The sequence below is a fragment of the Lytechinus variegatus genome, chromosome 11, assembly GCF_018143015.1.
Source record: "Lytechinus variegatus isolate NC3 chromosome 11, Lvar_3.0, whole genome shotgun sequence".
Classification (NCBI taxonomy): Eukaryota; Metazoa; Echinodermata; class Echinoidea; order Temnopleuroida; family Toxopneustidae; genus Lytechinus; species Lytechinus variegatus.
The window spans coordinates 33938715-33961570 of record NC_054750.1 but is presented as its reverse complement, the minus strand read 5'-3'; the positions used below and the strand labels follow the sequence as shown (position 1 = coordinate 33961570).

Here is a 22856-nt window from a genome sequence, read left to right as displayed (position 1 = left end):
AACACTCAAACTGTTAAGGTGTGTGTCCTCAGTGTGATATCTTCTTCATACATGGCTAAATTTGATCACATCATATGTTGGCAATTTTTCACAGTTGAGGTGTGTGTCCTCAGTTTGAAATTATCTTCACACAGTGTTAAATTTGATCACATCATTAGATTGTCCTCTATGTGAACACTCAAACTATTGAGGTATGGGTCCTCAGTGTGATATCATCTTCAAACATGGCTAAATTTGATTACATCATTACATTGCCCACTATGGGAACACTCACATTATTGAGGTGTGTGTCCTCAGTTTGAAATTATCTTCACACAGTGCTAAATTTGATCACACCATTATACAGTGCGTATCAAAAAAAAGTTTACACTTTGAAAAAATCCTGTAAAATTATGCATTAGTAATATCTTGAAGATTTTGCCACATTTTAACATTGGTACAGGTCCATTAAAGCAAATAACGATATAACTGTCGAAAAATATTTCCACTTGAGTGAGCACCACTTAATTTTGAAAAGTTAGTGAAAAATGATTTGCGCAGAACATTGAAATAGTTATGCGAATAAAAGTAGACCGTAATCATGAAGAACACATGGAATTTAGCTAGTAAAATTAATTTGAAGATATCTTCTACCTTGTTAGACTTATTTCCTTGCCCAAAACACTTCGAAGAATGCATTTCACCCCACCCCACTCCCCCACACACCGAGCCCATCGTGACGATATTTGCTTTACACTGAGGTGTCATTTACATGGAATGGCTTAAGCTTGATTTTCATTATGTTTATCATTGCTAAACTTGAGATAAGTTTGGAGAAACAAGTATTAAATGAAAAATGAAATGTAAACCCACTTTCAATGATAAAAACTTAGTGAAAAAATGCTGGAGATGTCTGATATAAACTTTTCTTCAGATTCAGTTATGTCCTCAGATCCAGCTGGCACAAATAGGGTAAAGGTTGTGCTTAATAAGAGTTGAAATTTCACTATGGGTGGCAAAATTGTTACAAAATGCTGGAATATATCCGTTTTATTTCAATTGACTAAAAGTGCAAGGGAAATGTATGATAAATCTTTCGTAGGGTAAGTTTGATTTCGCCCTTTCCCCTTGACACAGCATGAAAACGAGCATTTCTGCGCAAACAGATTTCTGCGAGCTTTACAGAAATGGACAGTGCTCACTAAAGAGTAACATTCTGACAAAAGTTTTACTTTCATTGGATAGATGAGACCAAAACCCAAGATTATATGTGCAAAAATTACCCACACGTTGTATATTTTTAAATTCCCAGGGCTTTTTCAAAGTGTAAACTTTTTTTGATACGCACTGTATTGTGCACACTCAAATTGTTGAAGTGTGTGTCCTCAGTGTAAAATTAACTTCATACAGTGTTCAATTTGATTACACCATTACATTGCCCACTATATGAACACTCACACTATTGAAGTGTGTGTCCTCGTTGTGAAGTTATCTTCAAACAGTATCAGTTTTGATCACACGATTACATTGACCACTGTGTGAACACTCACATTATTGAGGTGTGTGTCGTCAGTTTGAAATTATCTTCACACAGTGTTAAATTTGACCACATCATTACATTGCCAACTATGTGAACACTTTCACAGTTGAGGTGTGTGTCCTCAGTTTGAAATTATCTTCACACAGTGTTAAATTTGATCACATCATTACATTGTCCACTATGTGAACACTCACACTGTTAAGGTGTGTGTCCTCAGTGTGATATCATCTTCATACATGGCTAAATTTGATCACATCATTACATTGCCCACTATGTGAACACTCACATTGTTGAAGTGTGTGTCCTCAGTGTGAAGTTATCTTCAGACAGTGTTGAATTTGATCACACCATCACACTGTCACGGTGCACTATGTGAGCACTTTCACAGTTGAGGTGTGTGTCCTCAGTGTGAAATTTATTTCACACAGTGTTGAATTTGATCACACCATCACACCTGTCACGGTCCACTATGTGAGCAATTTCACAGTTGAGGTGTGTGTCCTCAGTGTGAAATTTACTTCAGACAGTGTTAAATTTGATCACACCAATACATATTGCCCGCTATATGTGAACACTTTCACAGTTGAGGTGTGTGTCCTCAGTGTGAAAATATCTTCACATGCACTGTGTCAAATTTGAGCATGATAATAGTGTGAATCACCTTTTCACACTAGTGGCATAAGAGCCAAACACATTTGAGGAGGGCATCACATGGCGTGCGTGACAAATGTCTTATAAGTTCCGATAAATACTGTTGAACTTTGAACTGATAAAAATCTAAATTTGTGATAGATTTGGACAGGAGTAAAAAATAAAATGACATCATAACTTATCTTCTTGTCCTTTCCCTTTTTTTTATTCCATAGTTTTCTATTTCTCACCTCTACCCACCAGTAATGCACACCTTGTGACCTTGTTATTCGAATTTGGCGCTGGACTAACTTTAAATTCGTTGTAATCAGAGCACTCGGTTTTCCAACGTATTTCACAATCTTTACTTGTTATTTATTGCGAACATCACTTTAAAGGCAACAAATATAAATTCAACTCTCTGAATCAAACAAGTATTTACCATTTCAACTTAACGATTAGAGCGACGAAAATACCACATTTTTGTTATTGTAATTCCTCCCATTTATCACACTCTTTTCACAAACGATTTCTTAATGCAGTCGTTAAAGGCAATTCTATACATCGCGGTTGAGTGATCTGATTGAGAAAATGCAAATGCCTGTGATGTTGCTTAATTCAAAGACATAACACTTTATTAAATATTTTCTATAAAAAATATAAAATCATTAATTGAACAGGAGTGGAAATACCCGAAATACACACACACATTATGGGGAATGGGTCGAGATGAAAAAGGGTGCGGGGGCTGATACACCTAAGTCAGGTTTTATTGTGTGTTTCCCTCGATCGATCTACCAAGACAGTGAATTGGAAAACCGCAATTGTATTTATTTTTTGCTCGGCTGGTAAACAAACAGTTCGCTTTGACATTGGGAGTACGTATTCACACTCTATTCTCGAATAACACCAAAATATGGTCTAATAAGTACAGTGCGTCCCAGGAAAAAGGAACCCTATTTCAGGGAAGATTATTTTCTTTTTTAAATGATTTATTGTTATTTACAAGTTATTATTACAGAAAAATATCTATTCTGTGATAATCATAACAAAGAATTCATTCGGAAATTCGATGACAGAAAGATTTAAAGGAACCAGACTTTTGTATTGGGCTGCACTTTAGCTGACACAAGGCCCGACAGAATTAAGGTCGATGTAACCTAACTAATCACATGAATCACTTGTTTGACACTGAAATTAAAAAAAAAACTATTTGATATATTCGTCTCGTATCCACTACTAGGTATACAAAGAGAAGATTTTTTTATACTGATAAAAATGTTTTTGTTGGGTCACGTATTGTACAAGTTCTGTCCAGTGGGTACAAGATATCGCTTTGGAGTTGAAAGAATGTAGATCTTTGGCAGTGCACGTCTCCGGTATAGATGGAGGTATAGGCAGACTGTATTATAAAATCATTTGTTTAAGCTGAAAAATCACAATGTCTTGTTTTCTGGGACGCTCTGTAGTAGCCTATACGGCCTCCACTAGGAAGCGAAGTGAGCAAAAGGCAAGGAAGTCCTCGAAAACTGTTCATTTTGGCATCCGCTGTTAACAATAATAGCCACGATTGGGAATCCATGCTTTTATGTACATAGATTACGATTCCTCTCAGAATTTCTAACAAAGTTTCTAACATTTTGCAGAAAAGTATACAATTTGGCTAGTTTGTCTTCGTCTGCACATTTCGTCATCATTTCTAGAGAGCCACAGGCCAACTTCTCTTTTAGTCTCGATCTCGGTAAGTGCGAATCTTTTTTTATTTGTGTTTTATATTGAGTTTTAAGTTTTTATACATTGATCATGATTGTTTAACTCACTCAAGAGCTAGTTTAGGCCTATTCGTTCTGGCCTCATGCGTCTGGCAGGATACCAATACATGTGTAATATTTTATCATTAATTATCTTGAAGTAACTGTGGAGCGCTGTGGCCCAGTGGATTAATCTCCGGACTTTGAAACAGAGGGTCGTGGGTTCAAATCCCAGTCATGGCGTAGTTTCCTTCAGCAAGAAATTTATCCACATTGTGCTGCAGTCAACCCATGAGGTGAATGGAACCTGGCAGGAAATTATTCTTCGAAATGCCGAGCGCGTAAAAGCTGCTTGAGCTACAGCCAGGTTAATAATATCCAAGTCCTTTGGAAGCGCATGGAGACGTTATTCATAATGTATTATGCGCTTTACCATGTATACTGACTATTATTATGACACTATATACCTTGTGGTAGGACCGGCAGTAAACTGGACCATGATAAATGTAAACAAATGTACTGTACCTTTATATTGACCATGATGATACAATGATCTCGTGAATAAACAATGCCTGTGTACTGAACACCGGGATAATAATGATGACGATGTTCACTCACATGAATTGTCACCTGGCAGGAATTTATTCCTCGAAATGCCGAGCGCGTAAAAGCTGCTTGAGCTAATATCCAAGTCCTTTGGAAGCGCATGGAGACGTTAGTCATAATGTATTAAGTGCTATATAGTGACTATTATTATGACTCTATATACCTTGTGGTAGGACCGGCAGTAAACTGGACCATGATAAATGTAAACAAATGTACTGTACCTTTATATTGACCATGATGATACAATGATCTCGTGAATAAACAATGCCTGTGTACTGAACACCGGGATAATAATGATGACGATGTTCACTCACATGCTAACACAATTACACAAATACATGTACATGTAGTATTATTGGGTAGGCCTACCTGTGTTTTGTTATTCATATATCTTACTCTATAATAAATCATTAGACAAAATGACTGTGGCCAATATTATCAGATGATTGCAATCAGAAGAATTATGAATATGACTATCCCATTGTAAAATCGGTGGTGTTAAAAACTGACACCAGTTGGTGTTAATACACTCTAAAAAAAAGGTTACCCAATATTGGGTAAAATGGGAACATGCATGTTGGTTGGGTAGAGAGATACCCAATATGTTGTAAATTTTACGCAATGTTGCGTTGAAATAGCCCAATGTGGGGGTAAAAAGTACCCGGCAAACATGCATGTTCCCTTTCTACCCAATATTGGGTAAAATTTTACTCAGTGTTTTTGTCTCACCTGCATAGCAGTGTGAGACTATAGGCGCCGCTTTTCCGACGGCGGCGGCGGCGGCGGCGGCGTCAACATCAAATCTTAACCTGAGGTTAAGTTTTTGAAATGACATCATAACTTAAAAAGTATGTGGACCTAGTTCATGAAACTTGGCCATAAGGTTAATCAAGTATTACTGAACATCCTATTAGAGTTTCATGTCACATGACGAAGGTCAAAGGTCATTTAGGGTCAATGAACTTAGACCATGTTGGAGGAATCAGCATCGAAATCTTAACCTGAGGTTAAGTTTTTGAAATGTCATCATAACTTAGAAAATATATGGACCTAGTTCATGAAACTTGGACATAAGGTTAATCAAGTATCACTGAACATCCTGCGTGAGTTTTATGTCACATGACCAAGGTCAAAGGTCATTTAGGGTCAATGAACTTTGGCCGAATTGGGGGTATCTGTTGAATTCCCATCATAACTTTGACAGTTTATGGATCTGATTCATGAAACATGAACATAATAGTGATCAAGCATCACTGAACATTTTGTGCAAGTTTCAGCTCTCATGATTAAGGTCAAAGGTCATTAGGGTCAATGAACTTTGACCGAATCGGGGGTATCTGTTGAATTACCATCATAACTTTGAAAGTTTATTGGTCTAGTTCGTTAAACTTGGACATTAGAGTAATCAAGTATCACTGAACATCTGTGCGCATTTCATGTCACATGACCAAGGTCAAAGGTCAATGAACTTTGGCCGAATTGGGTGTATCTGTTGAATTACCATCATAACTTTGAAAGTTTATGGATCTGATTCATGATCTTGGACATAAGAGTAATCAAGTATCACTGAACATCCTGTGCGAGTTTCAAGTCACATGATCAAGGTCAAAGGTCATGTAAGGTCAATGAACTTTGGCCATGTTGGGTTTTTTGTTGAATAACCATCATATCTCTGTAAGTTTATTGGTCTAGTTCATAAAAAGTGGACATAAAAGTAACCATGTATCACTGAACATCTTGTGCGAGTTAGAGTAGTTTTCAAAGTCAGCACTGATGCTATATTGAACCGCGTGATGCAGGTGAGACGGCCAGAGGCATTCCACTTGTTAGAGTGTAGAGGACCACACTCTGAGGTGTTATGATTACACCCTAGAGATTGAACATAGCAGCAATGAGTGTAAATGTAATTACAGCCAAAGGTGTTAAACTAACTGTCAATTTAACACCGGTGTAGAATTACGGCTGTGGTCCTCTATGTACACCGGTTAACACCACAGTTTTTGCTGTGATAGAATGGCAGATCTATTGCCTAAATATAGTGCTACCTGGGTTGTAACGCACACGGTGTATCCGGTATATGATAGATGCATGGAATGGATTGCAAAGTTCTGTGTGAATAAACACAATAGTTCAATATTTGTTGGTTGTAAATGCTACAATTAAAATCATTATTGAGAGTGTTTGTCAGGAATGGGTAAAAATATATTCTAAATATATAACTCTTTGCTGAGAGCATATATGATTAAACTGAATAATTTCTCTATGAATTTGTGAAATATACCACATATAACCACTTCGAAAATTGTTGCAGAATTCGAAAAAAACATGATTTGAGTCAAACGTTCTATATAAAGCAAAATATTGTTTAATGTTTGTTGGTTATAGGCCTAAAGTGGCGTAAAAATGTTTCTTATAATTAAAATTATTCAGAATGTGTGCCATTATGACAAACACTTTTCATTAATTTTATGCGTTGAAAATGGATGAAAATAATATGCTAATAACTCTTTCTTGTTGAGAGCATATACGTTAAATAATTTCTCTATGATGAATTGGTGAAATATACCACATATTACCACTTCGAAAATTGTTGCGGAAGTATAAAAATCGAGTTACAATCATACCACATTTACCATACCATATGCTTACATTGATTGGTCATGTTTTCAACCATACAATGGGCCAAGGTTTTCGATGGATTGTATAAATAATACATGAAAGAGCAATTCTGATAGGTTTCTTTGAATATATCAATGATCTTGATAGGTCAATGTCGTTTAGCGATTGGTTGCAAATATTTGTTTTACGGAGACCTTGGCATTGAAATCAAACTCGAATTGTGATTGATCATAACTTCATATCTCTTATTAACTACACACATTAAGATCAATTTCAAAATGGGATTGATTCGATTCTGTCGCAACTGGGGGTTGTGGGGTGCGCCTGTAATCCAAGCTATGCGGGGGAAGTTAAAAATTGATGCAGGGGTTCGAGCCCTGGTCACGTCTTTCGGATGGTGACGTTAAAGGTCGGTCCGGACGTAAATAATCATATCTGATTGACGATACACGTCTGACAAAACTCAAATACACACGCGCAACTCTTTATGAAACGGGTCCTTTGGCCCGTTAAACAATACTAAGCAATTACTATAATGTATACAAATAATTTTGAAAATCAAGCGTGCGATTAATCTTTAACCTTTGTCTTACGGTCCTACGGGACCCTGGAGTATAATTTATTGCATCGTACAGGCAACCATTGATTCGCTAAATTATGAATTATACAGTCCCTTTGTAACAAGAAAGCTAATGATCTATTCAAATTTTATAAAGAGGAATTATGATTCTTCCATCCTTTTTCAGTCAAAAGAAGTTTCACATTCAACCCAGGTCCATGGCTCATAACGATAACAATAAACTTGTGCCAATGGCAGGGTGTAATACAAGAACAAAACATACATGAAACCTAATAGCATACAAAGAGACATACATATGATAGAAAATGAAACTTATTTAGACTTAAATTTGAATAAGAGAGCAGGGGGTACTATTCAAAAGACGGGAAAATATTTCTATATTGTAGTATGACATAAATTGTATTCAAGGCGACGAAATAACTGTGTACATTGAATGAAGTGAAAATGAATACTGTAGAAACTGTAGCTGATATTTACAATAATTATATATTTTAATCATCTATCTATTCTTCCCTTTCCTCTTCTTTGTATCCTCATTTCTTTTCGTTGTCTTGGGTCTTTGGGGGCGCCCCCCCCCAAAAAAAAAAAAACATATCACGATGGCAGATCTCAGCTAGAATCACATCAAGGAAATTCCATTTGCGATTCATTGCCACTGCACCTTTTCAGTATATTCAATAACACTCGATTGTGACTTTGTGTATAGGGTAATAATTTCAACAACAGCTAGACATGAATAGGAACATTAGTTTCACATGATTGCATCTAGTTTGATATGTTCTGGGAAAGAACTTTTCATGGTGACGGGTCGTCAAAATATTATGCTTTCGTTTTACAAGTAAGCGTGTCAGATTTTCAAGGTGTTGTTTCGAATCTTTTCATTTAAGGCTTGATGAGAAATAATGCTTGATAACAAACTTTAGTTTTAGTTAGAGGAAACCAAATAATAGGGTATCCATTTATAATTTGAAAAAAAACTATCGCAAATTCATAAGATATGTATTTTTAGGGTTTCCTGTGTTTACTTTACATTCTGTTCCTTCTTACTGTTACGAGAAATGCGTACAAATCAAATCTTTTGAAATAACCAGGGTCAACAAATTTAGATGAAATGCATACCTCTTTCGCGATCATATTTTTTTATACTTTATTATCTCTTTTCCCTTTTGTACTTGCATTTTGATTATGTTTTTGGTTGCTTATTTGTACTCAATGGGATATAATGAACTAAAGACGTACTAAATGATGCTGGGTCCCGTCTTACAAAGGGTTATGATTGATCCGATCAATCACAACTATGGACGGCCAGCAACATCAACATCTTAAATGTATGTTTGTTCAAAATATTTTCTAGATATGATGTATATTCATACATTCACCATTCTCTTGAAGATTCAGTGGGATTCTCCTTGTTTACTAAGGAGATTGTGCAAATTTATTGTAGAAAATATTATGGTATGGATGGATTTCCATACACTTGACACTGATTGGATCAATCTTAACTCTTTGTTAGACGGGACCCTGGTCTGATCTGACGACATTTTGACGTCATCAAGGGAACGTTTGCCCCTGAAGATAAGCTGGTTTTAACACAAAATAGAAAATTATAATGGAGAAGGTTTGATGAAAATCTGTCACAGAATAACAAAGTTATGAATATTTAAAGTTTATATTTGTTGACGCCATAGATGAGCAGGTCCCCCCCCCATACGCCTTGTGATATTGATGGGGAAAATGTCATTTTCTTTTATTTCATACCCCGTTCTACAAGAAAAAATAAATATTTTTATTCACTATGTTCCGCTTTTCTTTTTTTAGTTTTTAGTATCGTCCCGTATCTCTGTCATCTTTTTATCATTTCTCGCTATCACTCACCATCTTGTTATTATTTCCAATATTCTATTTTAACTTATTGTATTTACACCTGCGAATGAGTCCCATTTCTCAAATGTTTGATATACTTTCTTAGGGGATCCAAGCTCTACAAGCAATGCTTTTTAGTGGATCCCCTCATTTCCATATCAGATTCTGTTAAAACTATTTTACAAATATTTTGTAACTTGTAATTGATTTGTAATCATTGTTATCACATTTCATTTGTTTTTGTCTATATTTATAATGTATGTTTGATTTGTATTTGCTTGTAATGATGATAATGGAAATGGAAAATAAACTTGAACTTGAACAAATGTATATGTATATATACACACTCTAAAAACAGTTTACCCATGCAATACTGGGTAAAACGGGAACAAAAACTCATGTATTCTTGCAAGGTAAAATGATACCAAATACACTGTTAGAAAATTTGTCCTTAAAATAAAAGAAGTTCCTGCAGCAGAGTCTCGAGAACACCTGTAATCTTACCAAATTGCGTAATCTTACAGGAAATTGGTATTTGGTGTATGGAACCTTACAAATTTCCTTTAATAAAACACTCTTTTCCCCTTTTTAAACAGACCTGATCTGTTAAATTGCGTAAAAATTCCCGTTTTATGAATTAACAGAATGATTCTGTGATTGATCTTTGCAAAATATTCTTTCTTTTTTTCTGTAAAATCAGGGTATTTTTAACAGTGTACCTTGTAAATTTTTAGCAATGTTGCGTTGAAATTTACCCATTAAACTTACATTTTACCCAATATGAGGGGAAAAATTACGCAGCAAAGATGCTTCTTCCCTTTGTACCCAGTATTGGGTACATTTTTACTCAATCTTTTTTTAGAGTTTATGAGATATATGGGGAGTTGCTCACTCATGACGTCGCAAATTAAGAACTTTAAGCACTCATAGGCCTAATTAACTTTCTTATCCTTTGCTGAATTTTCATCAGACCTTCACAAATATTTTTTTCTGCTTTTATTTAAACCAACTTTTTATCAGGGTGAACTTACTCTTTAATGCACTATTAAAAATGTTGGGCAACATACTATCTACACAACAATTTGTTAAAACTATCAAATTCTGGGTAGTTTTAAACCAATAATGTGTGCTTTGTTTGAAAACTACACAGTATTGGTTGAAAACTACCCTGAGTTGGATAATTTTTTTAACCAATTATTGTGTGGACAGTATGTTGACCAGCATTTTAAGAGTGTGGATGGTCAACTATGAGCAACTCGTATATGTCTACTACCCTTCCTTGTTCACTTCCCTCACTCGCAAATGAAAAGTCGGCTCTTGTTACCTTGCAGATGACAGAGATTGAACGACAGTTTCACTTTTTTTATTCATCTTGTAGCATGGTATGTTCAGATGGTTCATGTATGATCGTATTTATGTCACATAATGATATCCTATTTCTAATGGGGTCAGCTTTTATTTACACCCAAAATGCCCCTCCACTTTCAAAAAAAGCTGCGAAAAAGTAAATCTTTGAAATGAAGTAGAATCATTTCCAATGAGTTTGACATCAATGTCAATAATGATGAAATATTTTTCATACAGTCTTACAGAAAGACACGAATTGAAACCTTGTTTTGTCCTATTTGGAACATTCGAGCAATAGGGTTCCAAAAAAGTTCTTTACGTGCTCAAGAATGTGTTTATAAGGAACCCCAAAAGTTCCTAACTGGCTGTTTATAACATTTTCAGGAACCTTTAAACGTTCATATACGGGACAAGCATAAAAACATCTAAGAATTTTTTTCTAAGAGTGTGTCATCTTGATTTTGTTTAATTACTGATCATGGATTTACAGACTTCTAAAGAATGTATGTTGGGAATTCCCTTCAGTTCATTTTATCATTATCGTGAGAGTTCGGGATGTAGTGCCTAATTGCACATTTTTCACAGTGGTATTTTTTTTTCGTTTTTCGTTAGGTATTGGGTGAAAACCATTGTTATTTCTGTCTAGACCGTTGAATATTCCATTCTTGTGAGGCCATACAAATATGGTGAATAGCAAGGGTAAAAAACACCATGTTTATTCAAAGTTTGGATAATAACAAATGTACTTTATAGAGTGCCAATCGCTGAGTCACCCTTTATTGGCGGGAAGGGAGGGTATACTGGGAGGAATTTCAAATTTATCATCACTCAGTTTTGAATTACTGAAGGGATCACAATTCTTTATGGGATCACAATTCTTTATGTGCGTGATATTGTATTTCCCAGCTTAATCAATGTCCCTCAAATTCCCCGTTTTGTAGACCGAGGAAACCTATCATTTCCTTAGCTTCCGTAATTGTCTTTTTACCGGATTTCCTCAAGTTTGCTGTCAAAACTTTCCAAAATGAGCCACAATTGTTTATATAATACTGATCAATGTTTAAGAAAATGATGGAAATTAGAAATTTATTTTCGTTTAGCGCTTCTCCTTGATAACAAAGTATTAGTATGATGACTTCGTCGACCTTTTCCAAACTTTGAAGAGTTCATTTGATTTCTGATTGTAGAGCTGTCATCGGATCAGGTCCTATCTAGGTTCCTACATAGTCTGCATGTAACAATGATCTTAATTGGTCACTTCGTTTAATTTGAAATCTTTGTTTTGCTGTGCACCGACCAAGGGCGCCCTCAAACAAATTTACTCGAATTTCAATAGGACTATCTTGAATTTCAACTGAATTGAATTTATTGTTCCACTTTAAAAACAACATATATGTATACATAACAAATTATATTCTTAAACATAGTGGCCCGTATTCTGAACTCGAGTTTAAATCAATCCCTAGTTTAAAGTTTATTTAACTATGGAGAGCCAATCGGGGCACAAATCCCTAATAGTACACATCTATTGTTTTTTTTACTCATTATGACACTCAAATTGTTCTTAATTGTCTGGAAATGATGACTTAAATGTTTTTCTTCATTATGAAAGCAAAAAAGATACAAAATAGTAAAAACAAGAAATATACAATAAAACAGATTTTATTTTCAATTTTGGCCCCCCATAATTTCCGTACAGAATTTACCGTGGTCTATGTTTGATTGATTGGTTGAATTTATTCTTCATTTCAAACAAATTTACAAAGTAAGTAGGAACAAATCAGAATATGAATAACAGAAATGAAAAAGGGAACTCACTAGAAAGCATCGCTTGCTTATGTGAGTTCCCTGAAATAAATAACTGATCATGAAAATTTATCAAATACAAATAGAAATTAACAATGTTTAATAGAATAATTGAAAAATACTAATGGGGTCAAGCTTCGTATGTTCATGCACTATATAAAATTAATACAATCATTAAAACATAATCATACCCATGGTATAAAAAAAATGTTAATACAGAGGACAAGACATGACAAAACAGGACAGGACAGGGAAACAAAATAAAAACCCACAAACACACTACAGAAAACAATCCAAGAGTAAATCAGACAAAACAAACAAGAAAACTGCACATTAAGAATTGAAAGAGCTAGAAGACAAAAGTATGAGGAGAGGGAAAGAAAAATTAAGAAAAAGAAAAATCAGAATATGAATAACAGAAACCCATTACTGATTAAACTAAAATGTGCCGGTTTATTGCGCCCTGATTCCAAAAGAGAGTTAAAAAAACGTTAACCAGACTTCAGAATCCGGACCAGTGTATCACGATTAATTTAACTATTGAACATTAGTATTCAACATAAGGTACACTACAGAATGTTGTGAAAGCGAGGAGCCTTAATAAAAAGCAGAGCTTGTCGAAAATTAGGCTCCTAACATGCCAAATGTGAGAAGACATATTAAGTTGTTTCGTGGGCGACATAAATGTGAAACGGAATATTCATTAATAGATATTATACACAAAATACCTAAAATTACCTACAGGAAAATGCACCTTATGATCAAACATGTCAAAAGCAAAAGATTCTTAATGATATTTTGTCAAAAAGGAAAAAACACATTTCAATCCAAAAATAAGAAGTATCTATTCACATTTTAGATTTCGAATTTAAGTATATTTTCGTAAACAAGGGCTAAGTTTGATCGGTCTCACTCGGTAAATCCGTCATCCTGATCATGATTTAGCGGTGTCGGGTTTGATCGACATCATCGATCTTGGGCACGTCTCATAAAGACTTTAAAAAAAAATTGTTTTTTTTTTCACAATATAATATGCTTACTTTTTTGCTGAAAATCGGGATTTAGATTGGCTGCTGAGACTTGTTGCTATGATGGCATCCTTACCATATTGTTTTATGAATCTAGCATGCACAAGCTTTGATCATTAGGTATCTGATAGATTCGAAATATTTGTGTATACACACGGGTATTTTCAACCTGTCAATCTGACAGTTAAAAATCAGGGGCGGATCCAGGATTTTCCAAAAGGGGGGAGCAAATTCGTCGGAGGAAAATTTTGACAAGCTAAAAAAGGTGTTCAATTTCAAAAGAGGGGGCACACCTCTGTTTTAATGGCATTTTTGCATTACAAATGTTAATTTTGCTTCTCAAAGGGGGGGGGGGGCACGTGGCGGCTGTGCCCCCGCCCCCCCCCCCCCTGGTTCTGCCAGTGAGTTAAATTAACAAATACAGGTATTGAATTGAATTAAAAGTGGTTGCATTCCGATTCATCCAATAACTTTTGGCCAGTTGACGTTCGAAGAAAACTTTGTAGATAATCTTCAATTGGTGATCTACATATTCTTACATTCCAAAATTGATTCAGATATTTCCTCTTGTTGTATTATCAAATAAGCATTTATTCCTATTCTTTTTGTCTTTTTTTTATTCAGGAGTATACATTCAGCTTTGAGGATCTGATGAATTTTGACAAAGTGGGTATCCTGCCTCAAGGAACAGCACTTGCAGAACAGACGACGAGTTTTCCATCTTTTACCCGACCTTTACCTCATGGAGGATGCTTTTTATGGACATCGCAGAAGGATGGATGATACTGTAAAACCCATTGCCATTATTGATCCAATAACTGTGCAGGATGTACAGGGTACCAACTTTGAGCGAGGGTGTCAAACAGAACAGGCCGAGCAGTTGAAAGAGAGCACCAGGCCAATCAGCAGCGGCGTTGAAGTGGGATGTCAGACAGAAAGACATCGTAGCTCTTCATCTCGGCGGAGATCTGAAGATAGCTCTTCTAGCAGGCGGAAGCTGATTACTGCGAGCATCAGGCACAATCCTGATGCCAAGGATTTCTTTTGCTGTGACTGCAGGACCTACGTCTGTTACTTCTGCATCATCAATCACCATGTGGAACACAACACGATCAATGCCCGTGATCAGGAGGTCACCCAGGATGAAGAGATCACCAAGTTGGTGACCAAAGCAAACAAAACGAAAGACTGGATGATATCTTTTGGGAAGTTCATCGAAGAGCGAAAAACATCAACAGCGGAAATAACACAAAAGTCTATTGTGATGGTCGATGAGGACTTTAGGGAAAAGATGCAAATTTTAGAACAGGAAAGGAAATCCCGTATCAAGTTTTATCAGCAGAGAGAACAAGCGATCAATGAAATGCTGGAGGGTAGAAAGACTGACAATGATGCTCAGATCAGTATTGTAGATACAGTGCTAGATTCTGTACAGAAAGCCAAAGGTGTCCGGTTATCTGGAGGTGAACTAACGGCTCACGAAATGTGCTGCAAACAATTTGAGGAAATGCTTGAGAACTGTAAGATAGGCGAGTCCGAGGAATGTAAGGTGCAGAAAGACACGGCGGTACCACGATTTAAAAGAAAATCTATTAGGGGCATAACAGAATTGGACCTTGTTGAAAGCGATGATCCATGGATTCTCATGCACGACGTACCCCTGATAAAGGATGGGATGAAAACCATGGCGACCATGCAAGATGGTCGGATTGCTGTAGGTTTCCGAAAAGCAGGGGTGGCCATTTGTAACAGTGATGGCCACCAGCAGATGACAAACCTCCATGGTGTCACAATCCAGGACATGGCTGTCATGACCGAAAGTCGTTTTGCCATACTGGACAAAAAGAACCACCTGTCCATATACATGCTCTTGGAGTTGAAACTTGAGAAAATGGACGTGAAGCCTTTCAGGACACTGAACAAAGAGAAAGGAGGGGATGGCACTGTGGCTGTGAATGGTTACGATCACATATTCATCGGGTACACCAAAGCAATGAAGATCCAGGAATTCGCACCTGAAGGTGGAAAGGCTCTGCGTGAACTGGAATGCACCGATCATCTCCCAATCCAGCTTTTCCATCTCAAAGTGGACAAGCTGCTGGTGGTCAAAGGAAGGGCCGACTTCATCCTGACCCTTGACATGACTGAAGAAATCGGTCAACCAAAGAAATCCCTCAAGAAGGATGGGGACATGTGCGCCTATCCCGCAGTGTGTCTTGATCAAACACTGATCGTGGCCTGGGTCAGCAATAGAGAAAATTACGTCACGATTGATCGTTACACACGTGAACTGACACACATTGAAACACTCATTTCGGAGCACAAATTACCGAAGCAGGAGACTAACTACAATTTCCCTGACCATCTACAGCAGTTCTTATCTGGGGAGATTGCATTCTGCTCTCAAGACCGACTCTATATTTTTGCACAGAACACCCTAGCGACGTGAACCATCGTAAAAACCATCCCAAGAAGTTTAAGATTTTCCACAGAATTATTAATTATACTGGGTGTGGCCTCTGCGGAGGCCTCTGGCAAAGAAACCTTGCCCATTGTCTAACGCGTTTTCCTGGGTGGGGTCTTCCCATGCAGGCACGTGAAACAGAGCAGAAATGAGCCTGCTTGAAAATCGGTCAATTATCATAGCTAATTATACGTGTTTGGATATTGCTACCTAGGTTCTTCGTCAAAATGGCGTCAGACTGACCCACGACACCCCCCCCCCCCCCCAGGGCTATATATCGAACTTTTTCTCCTAGTTGCTTCAACATTGATCCTATGCATCAAGAAGTTTTTGCACCGTGGTGCAGAACGTATTCACGAACGTAGAAAAAACATTAATGTATGACACAAGGCATTAACCAAGAAGTCTTTATCGCAAATTGGGGGAATTAAAACAGCAGTTTCGTCCTGGACGCTGTACAAACAACAAAATTCTTGTTTGCAATTTTTTTTTCAGCTCCGAAACTGCTGTTACTGTTCACCAATTTTCGACAAAGTCCTCACAACTGTTCATTGTCATTTGACGGGCATTTTCCATACATTTGTTGTGTTCTTGAATTCGGTCTGGCGTCGCGATGCAAAAGCTTCCTAGTACCTGGAGAGTCATTAAATAAAGAAAAAAAGAAAATTCCTGAAGAAGGTCTTCTGGTAAAGCGTTCTCTGATGAAGTTACAGTGGTTGGCATGAAAGTTGATCATGGGAAAAACTGTGCATTAGTCCATAAAACAATGATTAATCGCGGTTTGAAGTACAAGTTTTTATTATTTGTCCTTGAGGGAACACTCTATATCATTTACCCTCGTGAAGCCCCGATCACATGTAGACACGGTACGGATCCTCAAGGATCAACACGGCAATGATCCGGGGAGGTCCGGGATAATTTTGCCCCGGATTAGCATCGACGAGCGTTAATGACTGTGTACATACCGCATCTACACAGACAATGCATGCCGGCAGAGCAGATCGTCCACACGGATCATCCGTGCGTCAACACGGACCAACACTGCTACAGCTACACGGACCAACACGTACGAACCATCCCGGTTTGCTTTGCCAACACAGCAATACCCGGATGACGCCGGATCAGATTCGGGGTAGTCCGGGGTCTTTACCCCGAATGTACAGCTGTCCGAATGTTCGTTATTACACGCAAAATGCTGCTCGTTTTGTCACAAAATTGAAACAAAAAATAGTTATTAATCAGTATTTTTCATTATTTTCTGAGCTTATACCGGAGTTTATTAATTCGAAAAGAAAAAAAAAGTTTTGTTATTACGAAGGTTTGCTAATCCGACAATGCAATAAGATTTATATCGATCGTCCGAAAATAAAATAAGGTTTGTCATTCCTAAGGATCGATGGTCCAAAAACGAATCAAGGTTTATAATTATAATTAGGCAAATATCGGACTGACGACCATTCTGCGTGAAGAACCTTTTTTTCCGGATTAACAATTAAGCAGTCGGTATCTCGAACCTTATATAATTTTGCATATAAACCTTTGAAGTAATGAATGTTTGGATTAATGAACCTTTGGAATAACCTACCCATAGCTGGAACCCATTTGTTGCAAACTTTATTCATATCGCCTTTTCAAGAACGTTTTCATGACTATTTCAAATCTTATGACATGGGCGTCATAATGCTGAACCGTTACGGGAATATTAGTTTCCTTTTATTTCAATTTCATTATTGTACGATATTTACATTATATAATTCGATACGTTATGATCCGTATATCATTTTCTGGTTTCATGCATTGGCCGCGGATAGATTTTCAAGAGGGGGTGACCATGCTAAAAAATAAAGATATGTTGGTAATTTTTATGTCTTGGTACACATTCACAAAAAATAGTGAAAGGGGCTTAAGCCACTCACCCCCCCCCCTCCTCCGGTTCCGCGACCCCTTCAAATATGGTATATCTGCTAGTCTAAGAAATACTGCAAGTCTGAGAAATGCTCTCTGTACTTGTACTGTTGAAAATAAAATATATATTATGGCCCAATATGTATACATTTTATTTGTCGAATCAATATGCCAAGAAAATAAACAACAAGCAGTTGAATCAAGATCAAATCATATTAAATGATAAAAATGTGTAATTACATTGTATAGGCTTAGAGTGATGGTTATGTGAACATGTATACGATGCAAATTTCATAAACGGAAAAAGCGATACTCATCGTAGTGTACAGAAACGTCGTTCTTATTGTTGAATTATAGTGTCGTTTTGTCGTCAGCAATAAACTCGCCTTATCGAACCCATTAATTTTCGATTGCTTTGACTTTGCTCATTTGTGTGTTGGAAAGGAGAAAAACAAATAAAACAGAATGGTGAAAGTTCGAAAGAAATCGGACGAGCAATAAGAAAGCGATGGCTGTTTTTTTTTAAGTTGAGATCCCTAAGACTATGTACATAGATTTCAAATTGACAACTGGGTAGACAAGGGGCAATGACAACTTTCCCATAGGCCATGCTTTATCTGGGATTTGTGGGGTTTTTTCCTACTCCCCTGGGGCAGTAATCTCAATATAACCCAGGTAGTGTATTGTTTTATGTCCTCATGAAACAAAATATAATTTTAAGTAAAACTTTTGAATAAAATGACATTTTAGCCATTTCATACATTGGAGCAGGCCTACATGGAAGAGTAGTCCTTGCCTTACATCACAAAGACATCACAAATGCAGCCAATTTGATGTCTCCATGTGTATATAGTGATTACCAATATTTACAACTTTTTAAAACTTTCACCTATATCAACTTGTCTGAAATTTCTTTTTCCTCTAGAAACAAGTTTTTATTTGGGTTGGATTCCCCTTCAAAGTAAACATTAGGGGAGGCTGGGAATCTTCCGTACCCGACAGTTACAGTGCCTCTCGGCCAATCAGAATCAAGGAAAGTTGTAAGATCTGACAACTTGGATAACAGGAATGTTGATGAAAGGCTTCCCTGGTGACAACAATTAGTGGGGTACCAATGGGCAGGGGCGTCGATCCATTTTTCAGATTGGGGGGGCAAAATCATTAACGTTCAAAAGGCGCTCGATCGTATAAAACACCCACCCCATACACACATATATAAATATGTATGGGTGTGTGTATTTATATACACACACACATACATACATACACACACATACATATATCTATATATATATATATATATATATGACTCATGAGACACAGACACATATCTCACCAACAAATTAATGCGAGCGCGAAGCGCGAGCTGATTTTTTTTATAGTATACTGAGAGGAAAAGTGTGCCTGTTTAGGACTGTTTGTAGTAACTCATGAGGAGAATACATATCTCACTACTCAGATAGTACGAGTGCCGAGAGTGAGCTAAAATTTCTTAATATTCTGACCTGAAAACTTGATATTCTAAGCATTTTTGGTACAAATAATTAAGATTTTTATCTAAAAGAAGAATAGATGCGAGCGCGAAGCGCGAGCTGAAAATTTCGATATTTCGATCTGAAAAAAATGACAGTTTAATGGACATTTTTAATAAAGAACAAGATATATATCCAAGAAAAGATTTGCAAATCGAAGCAGTTCTTTTGAGGCTTATCTGAAAACGGGAAATTTACATTCACGTATCTAATGATGAAAAATATGGGTTTTTTGCTACAGAAATGATGCGAGCGCGAAGCGCGAGCGGAAATTTTTTTATATTCTAATCTGAAAAGCGGACATTTTAGAACGATTTTCAATAAAGAACAAGTTGTGTATCTCAATCTCGCTTGCTGAGCAATACAATCTTGTTTTTTTTATGCATGTCCGGAATTATTGGGGGGCAAAATAATATGTTTGCCCCCAAATATTTTCATTGGTGGGGCGATCGCCCCCCCCCCCCCGGATCGACGCCTCTGCCAATGGGGGCCGTTCACCTGGGTGCGATGAGACCGAGCGGGGAGAGATTCGGAGGGAGACGTGCCCCCTAATTCCCACTTGTTTGGAGCTCTTTTCATGTTAGCAACTCTTGATCTGGTGCATAATTTTAGGTGATTATCTGTTTTACTTATTTTGCTTGACGTGCCATGCATGCGTACCACATTCACGATCACGCGTTTAAAGAGTTCGTTCTAAGGTGAGTATATTACAATTATACAATTACAATTATCTCTATATCAACCTATATTTCAGCTCGTGCTTCGCTCTTGTATTGATGTTTAATGAGATTTAGGCCAACATGATTATATTCATGCTAACAATAAAATTTCTAAAAATTATCGGTTATTTCATGTAAATTTTAAAAAAAAGCTCATATTATACTTATTCTCTTCATCAAGCGGTGCTTGAAATAAATAATAAAAATTAACATTATTTGTATAGCCTGCCCTTATCACAAAAAAATATCCCGTTTTCAATTCAATATAGGGCCTAATATCGATATCAAACTGCACTCCATGCATTATTTGTTTAGTGAGATTACACATTGTATTCATGGTTTGAATAAAGGTGCTCAAAATAAATTTCCTAGTCAAAAGGTTTCCGTTAAACGAGCTTTGAGCTTTATTTATTTTATGAGATATGTTTCCTGTAACTTCTGAAGTCCTATGTAGGCATATAATATAAATATGCTTCCTGTTCATGATACTCATACTAACAAGTGTCACACCCAAGTCAACCCAAGAGGACATAAAATCAATTCTCGCAACCAATTGTCACACCCAAGTAACTCAAGAGGACATAAAATGGAATAATTACATGAACAATAAGTATACAATTCAAAGAATTTATCAAAACTGTATTCAGGTTCTTGTAGAACAATGATTCATTGGCTTTGTTTCAGAGTACAAATAACATATAAAATAAAAGTCTTTGGAATAACATACAAAGTAACCCACTTTATAAAGTGACATAATCACTCCAGTTCAATGTTCATTGATACTTACGAATCGTTAAAGGTCAAGTCCACCTCAGAAAAATGTTGATTTGAATCAATAGAGAAAAATCAGACAAGCACAATGCTGAAAATTTCAGCAAAATCGGATGTACAATAAGAAAGTTATGATATATCAAAGTTCCGCTTATTTTCAAAAAAATAGTTATGTGCATACCTCGGTCGGTATGCAAATAAGGAACTGATGTACACCAATGTACATAATGTAGCTTATCACTCATAGTTGCAAAGTCCGCCTTGTTAAACAGGTACTTGCTGTCTCGAATGGAAGAGATAAATCCCTTAATCTTCATATCAAAAATGAGAGTGCAATGATCACTTTTCCCTATGCCTGCAGTCGTATTAATTTCAGAAATGTCATCCTCACTGCAAATAAAAACCAAGTCTAAGATGTTAGAGCGCTGGCCTTGTCTGTGTCTAGTTGGTTCTTGTTGATGCTGTACAAGGAAAGCATCCCTCGTGCTTTCAAGAAATTTAAAGGCTGGGTGTTCTACACCAGGAATACATGTTTCAGACTTCCAATCAATCTCGGGATAATTAAAATCACCAAAAATCAAAACATCTTTAAAACCACCTGAACCAATCCCACGTAAAGTAGAACAGAGTTGTTCATTCTCAAGATCATTACTATTTGGGCTGCGATAAACTAAACCGACTAGAAGTTTGGTGCTTCCAGAGAAAGGAATCTGAGCAAACACAGCCTGCTGAAATCCATACACAGACAAACCTGTAAATAACTCGGGTTTCAAAGAACACGATATATACAAACATTTACCGTCTTCTTGTAGGTTGTGGAAAACTTCATAACCATCTAGCTGCATTAATTTCAGCTAAAGATAGACTGAAACGAAAATTCTTTGGTTTAACTTCTGTCAAACCAATAACATGGGGATGATAACTAGAAATAAGAACTTGTAACTCATGCCTTTTATTTAGGAACGTATCGACATTAGAATATATATACTTGAGGCTACTAGGATATGCATTTACTTACTGATCTCCGGGAAGTCTTTTCGACTTGCCAGATCCAGCTCTGGAGCTACCTGCTGCCCTATCACCTGGGGTTGGCGAGGATCCTGCGCTGATCTCATGGGAGAAGCTTGGTACCTTCCGATGTTCACAACCATGGGTGTCGATCGGTATTCTTGGTGGGGGGGGGGGATGATTGACACAAATGTTCTTGTGGATGGGGATCTCAATATTACCCTCACTAAATCACAAGCTAGGAAATTTGGAAGTGGTTGATATGCATGTTGTTCTTGGAAATTCCTTCATTGTTGTAGTGTACTGTACTTATATAATTTTTTGAAAATTCAATTTGTGTTACAAGTAAGCCTATTCTAAACTCATACGAAAGAAAAAAATGACCAAAATTGTCTGGACCATGTGTCTGTTTATTGAGCATGATGTATACACAGGGGCGTCGATCCATTTTTCAGATGGGGGGCAAAATCATGACTCAACGTTCCAAAGGCGCTCGATCACACAAAACGAACAAACTCACCCACACACACCTCTACACCCCCCCCCACACACACACATAGGCCTGTACCTGTTTAGGTTTGTTTGTAGTAACTCACGAGGAGGATAGATACATGTATCTCACTATGAGCGAGCTGAAATTTCTTTATATTCTGACCTGAAAGTGTGATATTCTAAGCATTTTTTGTACCAATGATTAAGATGGGTATA

General features: G+C 36.8%; 1 protein-coding gene across 1 annotated transcript; it reads left to right on the top strand.

The window, feature by feature from the left end:
* Nucleotides 1–2934: 2934 nt before the first annotated feature.
* LOC121424197 lies at nt 2935–18521 on the top strand. The gene is made up of 2 exons (XM_041619807.1): nt 2935–3890; nt 14374–18521. Exon 2 carries the CDS (start codon nt 14492–14494, stop codon nt 16196–16198), a length of 1707 nt encoding a protein of 568 aa, XP_041475741.1. The 5' UTR covers nt 2935–3890; nt 14374–14491; the 3' UTR covers nt 16199–18521.
* Nucleotides 18522–22856: the final 4335 nt, after the last annotated feature.